General features: G+C 38.2%; 1 protein-coding gene across 1 annotated transcript; it reads right to left on the bottom strand.

The window, feature by feature from the left end:
- Window positions 1-5,448: 5,448 nt before the first annotated feature.
- LOC139827650 (patched domain-containing protein 4) lies at window positions 5,449-16,719 on the bottom strand. Its single transcript, XM_071807119.1, has one exon. It carries the CDS (start codon window positions 16,625-16,627, stop codon window positions 15,095-15,097), a length of 1,533 nt encoding a protein of 510 aa, XP_071663220.1. The 5' UTR covers window positions 16,628-16,719; the 3' UTR covers window positions 5,449-15,094.
- Window positions 16,720-21,879: the final 5,160 nt, after the last annotated feature.

Here is a 21,879-nt window from a genome sequence, read left to right as displayed (position 1 = left end):
ATGCTTGCAAAGCTATGCTGGGTGTAGGGATACCAGTGTTACTTGTGGAAGATCTGTGTAAAGCTACTAGATTGGTTCTGAAAGTGGCATAGTTGTGTTGGTGTGGTGTTACGTGGTAGCCTTATTTTTGAGCAGGAGTAACTAGCTCCAGCATGATGCCATGCTTGCAAAGCTGCCTTGTCTTCTTATCATTAAAGCACTGCTCAGTGTAGAAATACTCTCTGCAAGGCTATGGGTTTGTACAAATTTTGAAGTTGGTAAATGTATTCCCTTGCACACTGTAGGACCAGTCTTGCCAGAAGCAACAACTGTGCTGTGAGACTGAGCTCTTCTACTTGCTCCTTCAGCTTGAGGGGACTGAAGGCTTTCCACACTGCATTGATGATTAAGCTTTTAAAATGCCGTGGATTTGGAAATAAAGGAGTAATGATGCAAAGAGTATTTTGTCTTGATTCGTGCCTGCCATTGCCTCAGTGCTCTTGTATTCAGTTCTCCTGAATCACACAAAGCGAGAGCATCTATAACACAAAAGTAAAGGGCTTCTGCCCTGGATCCTGAACTTAGTGTTTTTGTGTTCCTCTGCCAGGAATTACCTGGGTTCTCAGTCTGTTCAATTCAAGAGTAGAAGAGATTTCAATGGTTCTGAATGAAAATGTAGTAGCTGCCTAATATCAGCACAAACTTACACAGTAGATAACATCCAGAATAGATATGACCTCCCTGTCTATCATAGCTCAAGAACCGTTATCGGATTCCAATTTAATTTGATAAAATGTCATCACAAACGTGAAATTCTAAAGCCATCACTCAATGATTATAATTAGCCCATGGCAAATTGCTCTGAATACTAAAGCAACTATAAAAAGTGAAAACTCTCTTAATTAGCAAAGATGCAGAAAACGTGTGAGACTGATTCACAGCTGCCAAGACTTCAATTAACCTGGACCAGATTGAGATGATTAGGAGGGCAGCTCCAATTGTGTAAAGGATGTAAAAACTGCTAGCACAGTATTAGGTTTCGTATTTTTCCATCCCTGTGCCTGTTCTTCAGTGCTACCTTCGGGCACATCATCTGTTAACATAAAATCATTTCCTGAGCGGCCTGCTGAAAACCAGATCTAAATCCAGCAAGCTCTGACAATAATCTACAAACCTTTTCAGATATTAACTCTTTCAATGACTATGATCTGTAGAGCAATTTTTCTCCCTGGGTGTTACACAGTCCTGTCCAAGCTCTTGTTCAATACCATTTCAGAGAATTCTAGACCAAAAGAATTGGTAAAATCACCATCCCAGTCTAATAAAATGCAAGAAAACATTTCTTTCTATAAAGTGTGATCTTGTGGACACAACACATCACACTGATCATTGCATTGTAGTTGAAAAGCTGATTAGCCTGGGCTGATCTTACACCTGACAAATTCAGCAACTGCTTGTGGTTGACTTCAGCAAGGGAAGGTCATGCCACCTCCTTCAGATTCAGACCACAGAAGTACTGACCTGTCCTGTCCTGCAAACCCAGAGTGCTCAAATGCTTGTGGGAGACACAATTTAATTTAGTTCTAACAGCAATAGCATAGTTACTACTGATAATTTGGGCAACAGGGATTTCTGATTTTCAATCATGCAGACACTTAGCTTCTCAGAAATGTTTTGTTTGCATCCTGTGCTCTAAAACTCAGATATGTCTATATGTGGTCATATCTCTGTGATGTGTCTTAGGAAAGAGCACTAGATAATTGTATTATTTTAGATCTAAAACGGAGAAACACCCATCAGCACAACTGCAGGATTCCTAAGCAAAATGCACATTATATTTAAAAATCTAAAAGTGATCATGAATGAGATGGGCAGAGGAAAATATGCTAAATGTTTTTTCTGGTCTCTAATGCTTCTATTAATACATACGCCCACAACCAACCAGGGTATAGCTCAAGTTCATTGGAGATTATGGGTTCTTATAGCAGCATCACCAATAATGTTTCTGAAGCACCTCATTTGCTCTAAGAAACTGTGCCAAACCTTTGAGTTGCAGGACCATATACATATTTTTGTCGCATGATGACATAAGCTCCTAGAAACTTCAAACGCAAACAACCACTTCATCATTTTTCTGTACACTGCCATGAAGACACCACTTGTCTTTCACACTATGCATTGATTTCTGAAGTATGTGGGAGAGAGCCAAAAACTCAGAACACATCTAAGTTCCATCAATCAACACACTACCAAAATCCATACAGATCCAATGTTGAGAATTCAAGGGAGTTATTTTTGGGAATAACAGCAATGCAAATGGAAATTTTTTGGGCAGAATTGAAATTAAAAGGTCAATCTGCATTATAAAAAAGAATCAATTAAAAATCTCATTAATTAGCGACAGTTTAACTTTAGTAGGTTCAAAAGTATGTATTTATGTTTTCTTTCATATTTGAATCCATGTTAACTTTTGTTTCTCACAGTATATGGATCTGCATTTACTTTTACTTTTCAAAAAATTACAAATTCAAATAACTGGAACTATTTTCATTATTTTTAGACAAGAACTGGCTAAAATTCTGGAATGAAAATTGCAGTTTTCAGCAAGAATTGAGGAAAGACTAGAAATAAGCTGCTACAGAAGACTAGAACTCAGATTGGAATAACTGTCTTTATCACTGGAGGGCAGTATAAGTACCAGTATAGGCTATCATAGCAAACCCCCTCTATTCTCAACTAAGTGACTTTCTCTACCAGAATAGTAATTGCTGCTTCTTGGTAGTGACCAGCTACAAACATGAGATCCTATGGATATCAGGTCAGACCTACCAGTGAAAAACATAAAGACAGTTCTCTTGTCATTGGTTTTGCTTTATCATCAGAATTTCCCAGACCTGACCTGTGTTGGGAGAGAGAGGAACTTTCCTCGGTTGGAGATCTTCTGCAAACTAAATTTGTTTGCAAAATTTGTATGGAGCTTTTCTCTGATTCTAGGAGAAATATAGTTGCAGAAGCCCTCATCATGTTACGGTCAATACCAAACTTGAATGTAGTCTCAAGCCTTTGGGGCATCTCTCTTATAGCCAGGCATACAACACCTTTGTTTCTTGGAGTTCAGCAGAGTTTAAGGCCTTGGTGGTTAAAAGAGACTCTAATTGTTTTATTTGTAACATGCACAAAAAACTTGTCAAACTTTTCTACGTCCTTGACAATGAAGAATACAATTTCATACCACAGTTCTAGACTACCTTTTCTTAATCATAAAAATTTATGAAGTTTCTGGACTAGACATTCCTTATAAAAAATAAATAAAATAAAGAACATTAGCTATTTGGGGTACCTCTGTTACTTTGGATCAAATCTGCATCATCTCTCATGAAAGTGAAACTAGCATAGGGTCAAGATGAGCAGAAATGGCAGCATCTAGCTCAGGTCGAGAGAAATAATGTTGACTTCTGGTTTCATGTAAAGCCAGAGCCTCTGAGGCAGCAGTAGCTCTCTGCTTCATTCATTTTGGCTGGTGTGAACATCTAGTCCCAAGCAAGACTGTAAAGTTAGCTATGATATAATCAAGGAAAATTCTTTTATATTTGCCCTTCAAATAAATCTGACAGAAGAAGAATGGACAAAAATGTGTCCTTTACACCAAAACAATTAAATAAAGTAAAAACTGCAAATGGAAGAAAAACAAAGTCTTGTGGAAGTGTTAGTAAATTGGTTGGTTAAACATTTCTGATAATGCCATATTTAAGTCAGATACCAACTTGAGGACAAAGTTCTCATTAGGTAAGGAAGTGCACTTCATTTGCAGCTGTATGATTCAGACAAACCTGTATCAACTGAGATTGTTGGCTGTATATGCAGGAATCATTCTGATAAGTTAATTAACTTAGTTTCCAGAGGACCCTGTGCAATGGATTTACAAGAGGGTTTCTGATGTGGGATCAGCACAGATATGTTGCTATAGCTGAGTATGTATCTTGTAGGATATAGTATTTGGTAGTCCTGAATATCTAGGGAGAAACTTGGTCAATTGCTGTAGTACGACTACTGATTTTCAACATGAGATGTACAATTTTAATGACAATATTTCAACTGAAGTAATTTCATGACTTCTTGAAATTCGACTGAACAACCTCAGTGTTATTCTACTAGCACGTGTTTTTGCACTCAGTATTACACATTTTTGACAGTGGAGATGATTTGCATCTCAGAAACACAGTTACCAGTTCACCATATGAGACGACAACTAGCCACCCTCTTTTGACCAAGGAACCTTTCCTCAGCAACAACTAGCAGAGGCAGTTTTCTAGCAGTATCCTTTTTTTTGGAACTCACCTCAGGAAATGGTGATTGATTTAGAAATGGAAAATAAGTGTATCTGTGGAAAATAGCCTGACAAAGAGGGACAGGCCTACATCCTAGGTCAGGCGCTCTCTCCAAAATGACTAACAAGGTTGTGTCCTCTGATCCTGTACCATCACCTCCTTTCCATTTGAAAGGAAACCAGGTCCAAGGATAAGGACAGAGTCTTAATCCAGTAGGGTCCTGCTAGACAAAGTACTGAGGACCAGGACTTCAGGATACAGTCAGATACTTCAAGGCAAATCCCAAAGGTTACCATTTGCACTGGATGGGAGAGGGATTTCTGCATGTGACATACATGATTCAATGTGTCCTTCTAAGCTTACGATCTACTCAAGGATCTGAGAGGTGCTTATGCTACTACCTTCATTATCAAGATCAAGACAGGTGTGATAGCACAGGGATGGAGTCAGACCTCATAGCCATGGGGCACGTTGCCTCAGGTTTCCCAGAAATAATTAGAGAAAACCTGAGAAAACCATACCCCAGAGAAAGTCTGTACCTTTCCATTGAAAAAGGTTGAGCCCCCAGTTCTACTACTGAGGGAAGAGGAGCTGAGACCCACCAGAGTTGTGGAGAAGAGGAGACAAGGCTGGATGTGAAAACATGAGAGAATTTGGTGAGAAACAAGCTGTTGGCATGAGCAGTTGGTGGAGAAAGGAAATAGGTTATGTCCTATAGAGGCCATTGTCTAGTCAGCTCTGTCTGGGAAATTTAAACATTTGGTTGCATTTAGCATAGCTTCATGGCAGCTGTAAATTGTCTGTCTGGCGATAGTCTATGAGGGACAATACGCCAGCTGAGGGCTGTCAATTGCTCTGACCTGTTCTTCCCAAGTCCTGAGATTCCCCAAACCACTTGTGAGGAAGGAGGTGGCAACTCATGGTGCTACCAGAGATTTTAGCTCCACGTTTTCTCTTACAAGAAACCCTGTTTTTTTCCTTGAAAACTAAATGTAAGGGAACAGACACATGACGAACGGTCATGTAATATGCATTAATACTGAGTATCTTTTTGTTAAAGAAAGGGAAAATTCTAATATTTAAGAGTAATACATTTTATTGAAGATTTCAGTCTTTCAAAGACATAAGGATTTGGTATAGAATTTCAAGCTCAGTAAAAGGCTCTTATACAAATATGGTCATGGTATAACCTTGAAAAATATTAACAGTTTTCAGCAACAAGGGAGCTTCATGAGGGAGGATAACCAATGTTGACTTATGCAGTTTATTCATAGCATAGTAAAGTTGCCTACACCTGAGAAATTCCAGTAATTAAACACCTAATGCTAAATTCATACAAAGAAAAGGTAAGCAAATTCTGCAATTAAAAGGAGATAGAAAAGTTAACCATTATGGGCTAAAAAGAAAGAACAAACAATATGTTAAATTAGGCTGCAAATGGACATAAATAACAGTTGGAAAAGATGACCTTCATCTTCCCTGTAGTACTTGCTTAATTCAGTCCTTTTGGTAGTGACTCTTGGCTGCTCACAATGTGTTGTTTGTAATGCTCCAATCCCTCAGCTGCCACCCTGGAGCCCTAACGACCCATCTTAACCCCCCAATGAATAAAGCGAAAAGTCAAAGTGATTACTGCCCATCACCTGAAAATTATTTATCAACATTTTCGTTTCAGTGAGCTGAGATGCCTCAGAAGGATTAGTCTGACCCCACTTTAGAAGCGTGCTCTCAAGCATATGAACTTGTTATCCTGGTCTGTTCATCAGATCTGGTAGCTGCCATCATGCATTTAACATCATGCATGCAAGGGCCCTCATCTTAAAGTATCTGTCTGAGCTAGAGGAATTGCAGTACCTATTTATCTTCTTTGACTACAGTAGCCAGGAGGGGATTTCTTTGATACCTGATTTTTACAGGTCACTTTCTATCTGGTTGTGTGCTTCTGCAAAGTATTGGCTACAAACATCACATGGGAAGACTTATTTCATGAAAAGACATTGTCATTAGAGTCTTAAATGCTTATAGAACCTGGGTTTCTATTGAGATTATGTTTTTAGCGTGCAGTATTTGAGAATAAAAAAAAAATTGTTATAAGGAACAGAGGTCAGTTACACTGAACCTTTTTAAAGATGTTGAGGAAATGTCTGGTTTAAGACCCTCTGTCTTCTTCTCAGATTAGAATATCTGCTTATCCCAGTCCTCAAACTGGCAAAGACTTATGGGCATATATTTATAGATGCATCCTGATGACTTCACTGAAGCCAACGGGATTATTCACAATGTTTATGGCTTGGCAATTGCATCTGTTTCTGCAGGAGTGGTGACTTGATTTCTTTTCCTGGTGTACATAAGTGTTTCTCACCAAATGCAGCCCAGGGATATATATATCATTATTCTCCACTTCTACTCCATTCATGTCACCATTTACATTTACTTTAATTAAAAAGCAGCAGATGATGCCAAGGCAAATTTTACACTAGACACGAAGCCAGATTTTCTTTTTTCTTTTTCTTTTTTTTTTTTTTTTAATTGGTGAAGCTGAATTTAACTTCATCAAACAATTTCTCTCTTATCCATAACACAGGCATATCCAGCACTTCTCCAGAGTATCACTTGATAGAAATAATGAATTACATTAAATGAAAAGTTTCAGTTTTTCTTTTAAAAATGAGCTTTAACATCATAAAATACTGTATTCTCATTCTGAGTCAAATATCTTCTTGTTATTTTTCAAGGAAAATGCTCAGCAAGGCTTTGTTCTTGCCTGAGTGTTGTATGACTGTAACAAATCACTAAAATATCCCTGAGATGTCTCACATCAGGGAAATTGAAACCCTGAAAAATATATGGACTTGGCACAAGCTTTCTACATATTGTGAAATTGCTACTATAATTGTAGGATTTAGTATGTTATGGGTAAAAAAGGACTTTTAAGGCCTCTTTTTCTGCAAAGCTGATATTTAACTTGAAGCACAGAGATAAGTATATTCTTGTTTAGCTCAATCCTCTAACATGCATTTAAATTTAAAGATGTCCCAGGCCATGAGACTTAAGAATTTGATCAAACTATATCATTTACTTGAGTGTTTTGGCAGATTAAGATCTTCAGAAATAGAACAGAGTATGAATATAGGCTGCATTGGTGTCTGAAGTTATAACTTCGCTAGTAAATAAAACAATGTCAAGCTCTGTGTCCCGGCAAGAGGCTGGCATGGTCTGTCAATGTCTGTACTGTTAAACATTCCTGTAGTATAAAAAACAGGTAACTGTAGACAAGCTGTTTGATGGGAATGCCCCCTGTGCCATGCCAGCACCTGGACTGCGTCCAGGAATTGCTGGGGAGAGACCTGGTTTTCTGGACCAAAGCTGTGCCAGGGTCTTCCTTAGATATTTAATAGTTTTGAAGATTAAATTCCAATACCTGTGTCACTATAAAACCTGGAATCACCTCTGAAAGTAACTGCCTTGGTCTTAAGAGGTTGCATCCTAAGTTCTGTGTTTCCACTGGCTTTATTATGCCCAGGACTCAGGTTTCACGGTGCTGATCAGCAGCGGTTTATTTTTATACATGTGGCTTGCTGAGGTAGTGAAAAGAGAACAAATTCTTGTTCAGGGCTACATACTTTCACTATTTAGGCTTTCACAGCTAGATGAACCCTCTCTGAAGTTCTCACACAAGCACAGTAACTGCAGCTAGGTTGGCACTCTGCTTTTCAACATCACGGCTGAAAATCAATCTGGCTACAGAACTGAATTTTGCAACTACCTCTTATTTTTCTGTAGAGGCAAAATCACACATCCCACAAATCCTACATACTTAGTATTTGGGCCTACACATTGGGAATGAGAGTCTTTGTCTGCATAGGTATGTACTAACACTTCTGCTGTGCCAGAGGTTGCAAAATCTCCTTTGACATGGAGTTTGAACAAATGGGATTTCCTACAAGGGAAAGTCTGCTTTTGGCAGACAGGATGCTTTTGTGGGTCAGAATTATCTTCAGTGTGATAAGTGTGAAAAAAGTTCAGTTCTTATTGATGAAAGGAAATAAGATCAAAGAAGTATCATGCCAGAATTACAAGAGAAATAGAAATGAAGATGTTTTGGACCAGGATTTCTCTATTCATGGAGGCTTTTACTGTCTATTCAATTGACATTCCTGCTCAAACTCCCACGTAAAAAGTATATATCCATGACTGAGTCTGAAATAATTCATATCTTATTCTCAAGTGGCTTATTGGAACAAAAGCAGAGCTCTTTGCACTTTATGGAAGAACTCTACAACATTCAAAACACAGCTGGGAAAGCAGTCTTGCAGTAGAGGGATACTGCACTGCCTTACCCTGGGATATATTCCTTTTCCAGCAGAAGCTATGTTAATGTTTTTACGTTTATTACATAAGCAGGGTAGACTCTGATGTGTGCTCAGGAAGACTATACAGATGATATTGCCAAAATGTTCACATTGCAAGTAATGGGGAGACCATTACCAGTCTATGTTAGAAATACTGCCTGGAGTACCCAGGAGGCTGATGCAGGGGGGTTGAAGTTAAGCATTAATAGGACACTGTTGAGGTGAAATTAATTTTTCTCTAGTTAAGGCTGTATCAGCATTTTCAGTAGAATAGTTGTTTCCAGAGGCTTGTATAATTCAGCCTGGAAAATGTGCTCTGAACAGAAACTTGGCACAAAATGTTCCAAGCAGGGGCAATATTTTCTTTTTGAGGGCATGAAGAAATAGCCATTTATTTTTGTTTCTGAGAAAGAAAAGAAGTGAAAAACTAGGCATTTCTATAACAAAAGTGTGTTGAAAATAAGAAATGGCTACAGCAAAAAGACCTAGAAAGAGCAGAAGTTTATGAGATAAAAAGTACAGAGAAATGAAAATTTAGGCTTAATTATTTTCAAAGTTTTCTTACAGACACTTTTCTGTCTGAAGGAAGGTTTTAGCTATTTGAGTGCTGTTATAAATTAGCTAGTTCTGTACCAGAGTCTGCACTTTGATGCATCCAAGCATCTTCCATTTATTTCAACAGAGTTATGCTCTTAGAGTTTTCAAAAATAAATAGGAAAATTTTGAAGAGTTTGAAAGCACACACAGAAGATTAAAGTACAAAATAAGTTGAGCTGCAAAGGAAAGATAGCCTCAGGGAGTGGGAGAGAAAAACATAATTTTCTTTAGTGAAGAAGCAAGAAGAAAATGGTGTATAGTGTTGTGGACACATTGGTAGGTCAACCCACATCAGCCCTGTGGTTAAGCATTGACTTTTCACACCACTGTGGCTAGGATGAACACCTAAGTTTCACCTTGGATCCTTCACTTTTAGGCCACAGAGGAGACAGAAAACTTGGAGAAAAGAAAGCCTTGAGGATTAAAAGCAAGAACTTCTGGAAAAGTTTCTTTTACCTGACAGATGTGTCAGAAGCAGCAGCTACCATTCTTCGGTTTCGGGTGGGTGAGTTGATGTGTGGGGCTCTGTAGTGAGAAATGTTCTCTCAAAGAACACCTCTAAAAAAACCCCTGAAATCTTGGTCAGAGGTGTGTGTGTGTGAGCTGCTGTGATCACAAAGTTCAGATTACTCCTTGGGAAATTAAGAATGCTGGCACTAAGTGGTAGGTAGGTACCTCTGTGCATCTCCAGGAGATTGTGATGCTGCTACTAGTAAGAAAGAAGAGAGCAAACTACAGGATTGTGCACCATCTGTGCTTGCAGCCTGGTATGCACCTTCCATTTCTCATTCACAGCTTCCTCAGGCAAGGAAGCAGCTCTGAATCTCTTCTCCAAGGGTGTGTGAAACCCAAGATGGAACCCTTTCACGGAGTGGCCCATGCTGAGTTGGGAGAATCTGCTCTCCCTTGGTCTGTGGCATTGCTTTATGCAAGGCTACAGGGAAAAGAAGCCTTTTGGGATGAGCTTCTCTCCATATTCAGTTTCCTTCCCTGTCCAAATGCCTTCTTGCTTGTGGAAGATGGTATGGAAGAAGAATCAAAGTTTTGACTGTCTATAATTTGATTACACTACCCTCTACACAACATTTTTCAACTGGTTTCCACTTTACCTGCACCTTCTGAGACAACCTTAGCATCATTTTGTTTTTTAATTTAGAACCTTGTTGGAGGATACGCTGCCTCCTTGTGAAGTATCCCTTTTCGCCAACAGTACAACGTCTCATTCTCACTAACTGCCTAACTTCCTTTCAGTATTTCCTAGGACATCAAATAAGAGCCTGAGATACTCAAAAACCTAGTGTTGCAGTGAAAAACAACTTATTAAGGTTTATAATTACAGAAAAATTAATCAAAGAGGCTTAGCATGGTACTTGCATAAAGACAATAAGCCAAGCTCTTGTCATAGTGAAATATGGAATAACTCCATTGAAATAAATCTTAATTATGCTAGAGTCACTACTCAGAGTGACTTAATTAAGAGTAGAGCAGTGAGAGCCTTTTGGGAAAAAAGAACACTGATTACACAACTATTTTACTTCATATTTCTTCTTTATCCCTCTTGTTCTCTTCCTGCTCACTGGAGAAAATTTCAAAACTATTGTTGTTCAAGTGAATTTGAATATTGATATTAGCATGTGACATGTTACACCCTAAATAGAAATTGTTTGAAGTTAAAGGTTGAGAATGATAACCCTGAAGATAATCTCTTTAAACTATACATGCAAGGTACCATGCATCCATACTTATCTTGGCCATAAAGTTTGTTGCTTTGTTAAGCAGTAAATTTATGAAACATCAAGTACTGATCTACAGAGGTTAAGACTTGATTCTAATTAAAAAAAAAAAAAGGCAGAGGAATAGATTAATTCAAGTTAAAAGAACCTGTATGGAAAAGTGTAAAGAAAAAAATTACAGAAAGAAAATATATCTTCACTGCAGACTTTAGAATGCAGCATGCAACAATGGCTATAGAGTATAGACAGATATATTGTTCAACAAGCATATCAATAACATAAGAGTTTCGTTTGTCATGATTTCACTTCTCACCAGATAGAAAGCATGCAAAGCCAGATATGTCATGGCAATAAATCTGTTGACTTCAACAGAGTTATCTCAACAGTGAATTCAATCCAATATACTTTGAGGGAATGAAACCAAACCAAGTAGGAAAATGCACACAGGGTTCTTGGCAGCTTATGTAGACCATATATAAAACCAGACATTAAAGGAATATATGCAATATCCCAAGGGACTTATGATAACTGTAAAAAAAATGTATGATGAAGATCCAATACACAGCATGTATCAGAGTGCCAAACCACTGTGCATGAGCTGTGATCTTTCTTCATAGGTACCTATGTAGCTCCAGTTGAGCTGAACAGGTGCTGCAGAAAAGGGTAGAATTTATAGAAATGGACTGAAACCCAAAAAGAGCAAAAGAAGGAGAAGGAATTAAAAATTATAGACTCCTAGTCCCCAAAGGAGTTCAGTGTGAACCAAATTAGAGAACAAAATAATTTATTTTTCTTTAGCTTGAGATGAAAGTTTTCCTTGGTTCACAGAGACTGATGCAGGAGTAATTTCCCTGGTATATCTGGAAAAATGTTGATAAATAAAGTAATCAAATGACATCCATGAAAGGTCTGGTTTGTTTTCTGCTCCACTCCCATATTGACATAGAAATAAAAAACTTCTATTCCCAGAGCATAATCTATATATCTTGTGTCTGGTATATACAAGTGCTACTGTGCATGCATGATATCTAGAGACATCTCGTCATACTCTAGTTCATTTGTGTGAGCCCACCCTCAGCATTAATATCTTCTGATTTCTTAGTTCACCATTTTCTGCTAGGAGAATTCCGGTGGCAATTTTTAAACAATCTTTTCTGCATAAAAGCCTCGTAACCAAACATAAAATTTGAGCCGAGTTACTCCTGGGAATTATCCCTAAACTGGATGTTGGGAGGCAAGTTTCTAAGCTTTTCTTCCTTCCTCTTTCACTTGATATTTGGTCATTTTAAGTGGGGTTAATCTCACCAAATCTGGATGAGTCTGCATTGCTGATGTCTGTGTCTGAACTAAGCACACTGAGATTCCTTTATCACCAATGGACAGGAATATGCATTTTTTAAGGTGTGATTCATCTACTCCTGATTCACAGCTGTAAAATGTGTGAGAAGTGTCTAACCCTCTCCTATGGTCATAAAGGGAGCTCAGATATAAATATCTACTTTGTCAATGTCCAAAGTTAGATGAGATGAATCCTGGTTTTAATGGCTTTGGAAAAATTTACTTTCCTCAATGCATGACAGAAATCCCTGGTATAGATTTGGGCAATACAAGAAAAGACCAGCAACTTCTCCTGTGAGGTATGGAGCAAATGTGAAAACGGGCACCTCCAGAAATGATACCCAAGGGTCACAGTTGTGCTGCAACAAACCTGGTTTTGTATAGACTGTGGAGGAAATGTAAGAAGAGGTATGGAAAGCTTAATATTCATAAACAACTGTTCGAAAAAGGATGGATATTGCACAATGTCTTCAAGATGCAAATCAAGGTCAGTAAATACTTCCCAACTAGAGACATGCATCTTAGCCATAACCCAACATTAAAACATCCAAATCTTACTAAACTATTTAGATCTCAGTTTTGCAGCTCGTCCTTGAATATCTTGGAACCACCCAATAACCTTGATCTAGCTACACCTGATATTTAGATCTGGATTCAAACTTTGGAAGCTTTATCTATCTAGAAAGTTTGTCTTTCTCTAAAACCTGTTGCTTGCAAAAGGTCCCTCGAATAATCAAGAGTTTTGACCACTCCTAAAACGCAGAGGTCATTTTTGGCAAATGATAATGGCAAAGTACAGAAAGTATAGAGAATATGCGGCACTGCATTCCTTGAAAACAGAAGCAGCTAATGAACATTAGAACTGGCATTCAAATGGCTTTTTGTGCTGCAGGTGAATTTTCTCTGACTCTCCCTAACCATGAAACAGTAGGAGGAGGTGAGACGTGTCACATAACAAAGAACCAACTTCTTGCAGAGAGCTTTTTAGTAAAACATATGTACACACCCTCATCAGCAGACTCTGCACATTGAGACTGAGATAAACAGCCACAAATAGACATGTATACACATTTTGGAAGGCAAACAGCTTTCAGACATCTTGTAAAGGTACCCACAAGTAACACAAAGTAGACATAAACACTCCATGTAGTGACATCTTTACATAGTGTCCTCATGGGTACTATATATTCAGGAAGACATTGCTCATGTAGGTGATGATATACCATATTCCAGAGTTTAGAAAGCAAGCCCTTTTAACATACTGAAAGGGGAGATGGGCATGGCAAGCTCCAGCGCAGAACTAGGCCAAGAGCAAACTGAAATGGCTAGATCTGTTTTCATCCCTCCTCTTGGGCTACTAAGCTGTATAGTTTACAAAGCAGAGAAAGTCATTCATAGTTCTTTACAGTACAATTTCTAGTGTCACATAGTAACTGTGGATTTACTGCACTCTTCTGTGAAATTTCAACTGCCATAACAAAGCTTTATGTTGCAGACGATCAACACTCAAGGATAATCATAATAAAGACATTTCACCTTTCCCTCCCCTTCCCGCAGGGGACTGATATGTCTTTTTACAACTAGGGGTTGATTCAGCCCCCTGCAAACATTAACAAGATATTTTTTTTCTTTGTGTGGCAAATATTTGACTGACATTTTGCTTAAAGAAGGGCAAAATCCCACTTTCTGCAGCATATTGCAGGGACCACCAAACATATCCCTTTGTCCACTGGACTCCATATAATGACAATACAGTGCGGGTGCTCCAGAGCTCATTCAGTGGCTCCATGATCACATTATGCCTGTGATATGCAATCCATCATTATGTTTTAAGCATCGGTTTGATTAATATTCAGTATTTAATGTCAACACTGAGAAATTAGAATTCAAAAGTGTCACACTGCAGGAGCTGCAAATATTGCTGCAGTGGTAATGGCCTGGGTTAGTTTTGTGAGATCTGTTAGTTCAAGGGGAATTTTGTAATTTAGAAATATCCAAACGTGTGTGTGGTATTAAGTACCAGCTGTAACCTCTTGGCATAAAGGTCAGGTGTCACATTTAAAGAAACAAAACATTACATTTCCAAATGGTTATGCTTATTTCTTCTCCTATATAAACAGTACCTCTATCTGTTAGCAGTATAGCTTTGCCATCCATACTCACAATAACACTCTAATTGTGATGTTACAGTTATACATGGCATACTAGAATTGAGAAGTACTTTGGCTTAGTTTGTTTTAAACATTTACTTCCCAAGTGCATAGGTTTTATCTTAACCAACTTGCTCAAAAAAATAAGGAAAATATACCATGGCATTTTTCCATCTCTTGGTCTTGTTCCCTTTTCTCATTTGAAATGTTTTTTTTTCTTTTCTGTGGACAGTTTTATCAAACAAATGTGCCCTTTTCCCTACTGTTTACCTGATGGTAACTCTTTTTTTTCACCTTTGCTTCAGTCCTACATACAACAGATCAAACAATTACCGTTAGAACTACAGGCTGAGATTCAGGAGCACTTAATGGTCAACAGACTCTTCCCTGGTGGAGAATGAGGATTCAAAGGAAACAATTGAGATTATTTTTACTTTCATTATTTTTGTTTAAAAAAAGTTTGCACCTTGATGTGTCATGAATACCCCTTCTTGATCTTCCTTTGCCTTGTCAGACCTGGCCAGCACAAGCAGCTGAGATCTTTGCTCTAGTTTCCCTGCATCTCTGTGCAACACTTTTTTAAAAAGAGAATAAACTATTATTTTTTTCTAAGCCTTTCAGACTGCTGTAACATGATCAGGATTCTCCTGAATCTCTATGCATTCGATCTCTTCTCGTTCCTTCCTTTTGGCCCGTTTCTTTTTCTTGTGGTGCTTTTTGGAAGGTGGGAAAAAGGTTAAAAAGACGGGCAAAATAACAAAACAGTGCAGAAGTGTGCAACTGCCAGCAAGCAGCAAGCATTTGAACAGTGTGAAGGTCAAGTTTGAAGGCACAAAGAGAAGGGGGACCAACCCAATAAGAAAAGAGGAAACGTTCTGCAAAATGGCTGTCCCATGCTCTTCAAGGGAGTTCTTTATACACTGAGTTCGGGTGTGCTCAGTAGCTAGTACAAATGTATAAAGCAGGGGTGCACAGTGATCTATGGCAAAATTCAAAGTGTAGATAAGGCACAGTATAGAAATGCAATCCATGTCTACATTCCACAAGGTCATCAAGCCAAGGACACCCAGCTCTATCGAGGTGACACTGAGAATTAACCAGAAATTTCCCAGAGGATGGATAACCAGGAAAAAGGTCAGTATTAACACCAGGAGGATGCCGAAACCAGAAATCAAGACAGGCATAGTTACTGATAAACCATAGTGGTCCATGAAAACAAAGGTAGGATTGAACACAATGAACTTGATGCTCTGGATAAGAGAGAGTGGCCTCAGCTTCTCCAACAATTCTACTGCCTCTCTCTGTGTGTTTTCACTAGTCCTGGCCACCAGGTACAAACGAGAAGCAATTATGTTGTTCTCATCTCCAGCTTTGGAGAAAATAATGTCATTTTTGAAGTGCTGGAATTCTGGCTTTTTTAAAAAGGAGCTCTGGAGGATGCTGATAAAATCACTTTTGTTGGTTGCACTGATGTTAACAACTCGAAGATACTGGTAATACTGCTCAACCCAGGACACTGTGTTGAACCCCTGACTTAGTGTTTTTAGGTCTTCTTGCACAGTGCCATTCCAGTACTCCAGAGGTTCATAAATGTAGAAACCTATCACTGGGCTGTAGTTACTGAAATACTTTTGCTGTATGAGGGCATAGGAGACGCTTGGAGACTCGCTGGCAAGGAGGTTGATAATGTTGGCTCCATCATTAATCTGTAAGCACCCCATAAAGGAGAAAGAGGCATAGATGAGATACAGTATCACCACAAATGGCTTGACGTAGATGTTGGTAATCCACTCATTGTAATGCTCTCGGAGAAAATGCTGGATAAAGTGATGCTGGTATGGGTTGGTCTCATGATGAGAAGTATGTCGATGGCCATCATTCATCATGGTCTGGAACCACACAGGTTTCCGGTCCAGGTATTCTGCTGATGGGATTTTACAGCAGAAGATGCTGTGATAACGGTTCTGCTCCAACTGGCCAGCAAAGACCAGGCAGGAGCCAAAGAAGGAGAAGATATAGAAGTAGTTCAACAGAATGGAGACACACATGTTCTGGCAAAAGACTTTTACAGCTTCAATGTTGGTGAAAGGGCTTGCCCCCATACCGAAGGCTATGAAATACAAAGAGCTTGTCATTGTATAGGAGACCATGACATCTGAGTAGGCATCTGCTACTCTGTCTTTGAATGGCAGATTCTCTCTCGTTCGACGCCATCCTGAAAGAAGTTCAAACACTCCTTTGGTTCCATGACCTGAAATGAGAAAACAAATTATATACATGTCCATATATAAAGTAGGTCCCATCATCCTCCAGGTTTTTCTTCTTGTAGCAGGCAAAAAATTTTGGCAACTAAGTTTAGTTATAATCTTGTCACCAGCTAAACAAATGCAAATTTTTGAACTGCCTGTCTAAAGCCAGATACCTGAACTTATATGCAGATGCTTAAATTAACAGCCCAATATTCTGAGACTCTCCCTGCTCAGTAATGAAATGGTAAAATACCTACTAACTTACACTCATTGATTGTAATGGACATTGAATTAGTTCCCAAATGGATGGCCTATATAAGACAAAGGAGAACAGTAAGTTTAGCTCACGTCTGGGGTTCCTTCTTGAAATTCCTTGTAGCATCCACTACACCTTTCGATGCTTATGGTATTTTGTGTGAAACAATAATTCAACTAATAACATTTTCTTCCAGACAGTATAAATTAAAGGTATTATTTGAGAAATGAGGAGATGCGACCAAGAAATGGGCACCTTGGGTCTTCATGCTGGACAAAGGAAAAAAAATATACTGCCATAAAGTACAAACAACCAGGATAATTTCTATGATGGTTGTCTACCTACTGAATGAAATAGAAACTTCTCAGTGACAGTGCATAAGTTTCCACACTGACATGCTGGTGATAACGAGGGAGAGTACAGTACTGGCTAAATCACTGGTCCACATCAATTTTCCAGAAAACTTATGTGGTTTTTTCATTCTTACGTCTCCCTGTCTTTTTCTCTGTCCTATTCAGATCTCCTTTTAGGAAGGAATTCCCTGAACTTACATGAGAGGACATTCAGAAAAGAGACAGATGTGATCAGCGCTCCATGACAGGTTCTTACTTTGTGTTCCATCCTGAGAAACATGTTTGGGTTATGATTTTTTAATAAAACAAAGTCTAATGCAAACCTATTTTCATTTTACTCATGATTGTCGCAGTCTGGGAAGTCTACAACTATTAAACTTCGGGACAGAATGATAAAGTTGAAACTAAGCTCACTGGAAAAAGTATTAAAAGTTACTCATTATATATATATTCGTATAATTTCTATGTTGAGAATATTTATATGCACATAAGAATAGACTTTATAGTTCTTTCTTAGTTTATAGATCTTCTATTTGCCATTAGAGATTTTCAGTTTGGTGGGAAAGATAAAAACTAACATTAAAAAACGCAGCCAAAAGGGTTGGATTTGAAATAAAAATTCTGGTCAAAAATTAACAACACAGATTTAGACTTGAATGAGAAAGTGGAAGGTTTTCTGCACTTGGAATCAAGCCCTGATGAAATTCTGCACAGTGTAAGGAAACACACTACTCAGCAGAGAAAGAAGTAGAAGCAGACTGCAGATGCTTGTGCGTCTGTTTGTGTGCCTTTGCTCTGCAGTAGGAGAATTGTATGCAACAAAACATGCACAAAGGTAATTTTCCTGTCATAAAACCAGAAATATGACAACTGGAGATTTGCAAATAATGAAGTGTGTAATACTGAAAAAAATGTCTTTTGAGTTTGTCTTTTGATTTAAATTGTTTGGATTCATATAGCTGTTTATGTTGCCCAAAGCGAACTCCTGGCAGCCATTCTAGAGAAGGAAAATTACAGCATAAACTGTCAAGTTCTGTGAATGTTACCTGTTTTACTGCAAATCAGCATCCCCAGTGAAAGATAAACATCCAGTATTACAGAAGTCTTGCAGTTAGCGAAAAGTCTGTGTGGAAATGCTGCTCAGTTATGAATCAGCATCTTGGCTCAGGAGGGACCTTGAATTCCCTGGTAAGTTTAGGGTGAATCTGTTCAAATTCTCAAGGCACGTCTGTCTTGCATGCTGTCAATTTTGGACCATTAGGCAGAAAGAACTGGCTCCTTGGACTGAGAAAAGCTGCAGAATCCAGTGACTTGGATGCAATTTTATATTATGCCTAAAGCAAGTGTGCAAATACCCTGCAGGTTGTGGATGGGGCTGCCTGGTCACCACTTACAGTGCCCACCTCCTGGCATGGCTTAATGTTATAGGAGCTGTGTTCCATTCTCTTTTAGGGACTGTAGAGTATGAAGATCTGTCTAATATATCTGTGCTCACTCCCTCTCCATCTACCGATTGAATTTGGAGAGTTCTTTTCCAGACATTTCTGACAAAGGTCCCTTTGATGTTTGATTTTGCCACTTCGAACTTGTTCATATCTCATATGCCAATAACACGCCTCTTTCCAAGGTAGCTCCTGTGCCTTCTCTTCCAGCTTTAGGCACCCCTCTTCTTTCTCTTTCTCCCTCTCTTTATTTTCTTCTCTTACGAGGAAGGCTGAGGGGATGAGTACAAGATTTCTGATCTCATTGCTGGTGTCATTCTTCCCATCTCCCCACCCCATCAAGACTTTTCCACTGAGAACAGAGTGATCTTACTGAGTGGAAATGCTGTTCTTAAATCCCATTTTCTTCTCTACGTCCCCACTCTCCCAGTATAACTTCATTACTTGCTGAATGAAAGAAGGACTGGCTTTTATTTGTTTCAGACTCCCAGCCAGTATAACTTTATGGGTAAATTAAGCAAAAAGTAAATGCCTTGATCCATAAGCAGCGTCTTTAATAAAACCTGTTCTTTGTCCCTCGCATCTCCCATCTGAACAATCTCAGCATCCCTCACCCTTACGACACATCTCCTTGACCACATGTCCACAGCTGGGTCTGTGCTCCCTATTTGGCTATCCAAGACTTGTATGCTAATTTACCATCTGGATGTTACCAACTGTATACAAAACAGGTGAGTCCTGCCCTTTACCTCCTCTAGGAGATACTAACCTGGGATTTTTCCTCTTTCTAAGCATCGATTTTCAGAAAGCATCTAGGACTACAGTAATGTCTGAGATTTCTATCCCTCTTCTAGATGTGATTGAAATGGGTCCATTCTTTTCAGACTATTATATGCGCAAAAGCATGGAGAGAATAGCTGTGGTAGGCTCTTGTTAGGAATCAAAACAAAAAAGTGACTGGCAAAATCAAAGGAAAAATAAAATATTTTGAAAATGTTAAAACAGATAGTGTGGATCATTGTAATATTTTAAAATTGGAAATTTAGCAAAAGAAGTCCTTTTGAAGATATGGTTTGATTTATGATGGACTGACATTTTTCAAAGAAGCCTTAGGTGAAGCAATCATCTACCAATTCTGTCAATAGTTTACAGTAATATTAACTTTTCTCTACTTATTCTAAAGTCTCATTTATGTGCCCACCTTAAAGGATATGTTCTCAACTGTGTTTTTATTATGGTTTTATTGTTATTAATCTATAAATTTTAGTGTATCACATTCTCAGTGACTAGTATATGAGTGCATTAATCTTAGGGTAGGTATGTAAAGGTGATAGAAAGGGGTTTTATTGTGAAACATATGCATGCAAAGACTACCCAAGAGCATACACTGACGTGTATGTACTAAATTGTGTTAGTACTGAAAATTAAAATACTGTAATTAAAATCTAGACTGTTTTTCTAATAGAACAGATAGTATCTTAAAGAAATAAAATACTGATATTTGTAACATCTTTAAGTCTAAAAACTGGTACTAATTTTCTTATGAACAGAAATGTAAAACTTCAGCTCTACCACACAAATACAGGAACTGGGTAATACAGTGTGGTAATTCCCTTGCTGCCACAGGAAGAAATCTTTCCCTGACAGGTTTTGCTACATCATTATTCTTATACCAAGTTTTCCAGTCTGCCTCTGTTGTTCTTCCCACATAAGCAGGTCCGTTCCCCTTTCCCACCAAGAACACAAATCCATTTTTTTCAGGATTGGACAGAAAGCAATATTTTCCTGCCATTTCTGATGAGTCAGACACCACAGTCACTCTGTAAAATTCTGTTCCTTCAGCTTCATCACTAATGTCACTGACAACATTGACAGTGGAGTTAAGTTCACTGAGCAGTTCTAGGAAGGTTCACAGGGTCTTTTGCTCTGGGTCAAAACCGCCAAGTTTCTCTGGTACTAACATGACATGAACGAAGTACAGTAATATTTTATTTGTCAGACAAGCAATGGCCTATGACTACTGAAGAAGAAAGGAGACAAGATAATTTTTTATTCCATTACTTATGAAGTTAGGAGAGCAAATAAGGTGCCTGCAGAGCAGACTGAAATATAGAATGTTTTTTTCTCCCTTAATTTTCAAAACAAAAGTTTAATTATGAGCAGATATTTAAAATAAGTTTGATGAGGATAGGGATTAAAGTGTGAAGAGTGAAATAATGGATTAAAGACTACTTGATTCCATTAAATTTATTCAGGTTGGAAGAACCTGGAGAAATGAATCAATTAAAAGCTGAGGCAAAGTAACCTCTGAACTATTATTATAACTATTAGAAGGTCAGAGAATAAATATAGAAGAATGGAAAGGACAAATATAGCATCTATCTCCAAAAAGAAAAAGACCTGTAGAACTTAATGTCCATCAGCTTAGCTCCTATCTCGAAAGAAAATAGTATAAACAATTGCATACCAATTTACCATCACCAAGAGGACAGGAAAATGATCAGAAAAAAACTTACATCAATTTATCGAAAACAAATAATCTCAAGTCAACTGAATTCCTTGCTTTGAAAAGTAACTAGCCTAATGCAAAGAAAGAGGAACAGATGTGCTATCTGTCCCACTAAGGCTTTTAACACCTTTATAATGGGCTTAGTAAGCTTTTAAATACTATTGTACTTAGTATTCTGACAAAAAATTGAGGAAATATTGTCTAGAGGAAAACATAGGAAATATGTATTCTACTGATTGTGCACATACAGAGGTTTTTTTCAACGTTCTAGCAATTTTCACAGTGAGATTGCATTAAAAGTCCACCTTGGGCCTGGTTCTTTTTCATATTTTCCATTAATGATTTGGACACTTAAGGAATTTGTGTGTGAAGATAAACTGGAGGTCAAACCCACTACAGAGTAGGACTTTAAACTTGGAGAAGTCGTCAGAAATCAATAAGACAAAATGCAGTGAAGATGGATGCAAGGCACTTTGAGGAAATCAAATTTTAAAAAAGCATAATAAGGAATAACAGCTGAAGGAGAAGCGAGACAGAATATTGCTTAGAGGATATGAGGAACTTCAAATATTCTGTTACAACATGTAAAAAAA

Source organism: Patagioenas fasciata, chromosome 3, assembly GCF_037038585.1.
Source record: "Patagioenas fasciata isolate bPatFas1 chromosome 3, bPatFas1.hap1, whole genome shotgun sequence".
Taxonomy (NCBI): domain Eukaryota; kingdom Metazoa; phylum Chordata; class Aves; order Columbiformes; family Columbidae; genus Patagioenas; species Patagioenas fasciata.
The sequence above is the reverse complement of the archived record's forward strand: the minus strand, read 5'-3'. Positions and strand labels throughout refer to the sequence as shown.

Bases quoted from the DNA above. Each gene is read 5' to 3' on its own strand.
- LOC139827650 (XM_071807119.1), bottom strand. From the start codon at position 16,627: ATGGTCTCCTATACAATGACAAGCTCTTTGTATTTCATAGCCTTCGGT.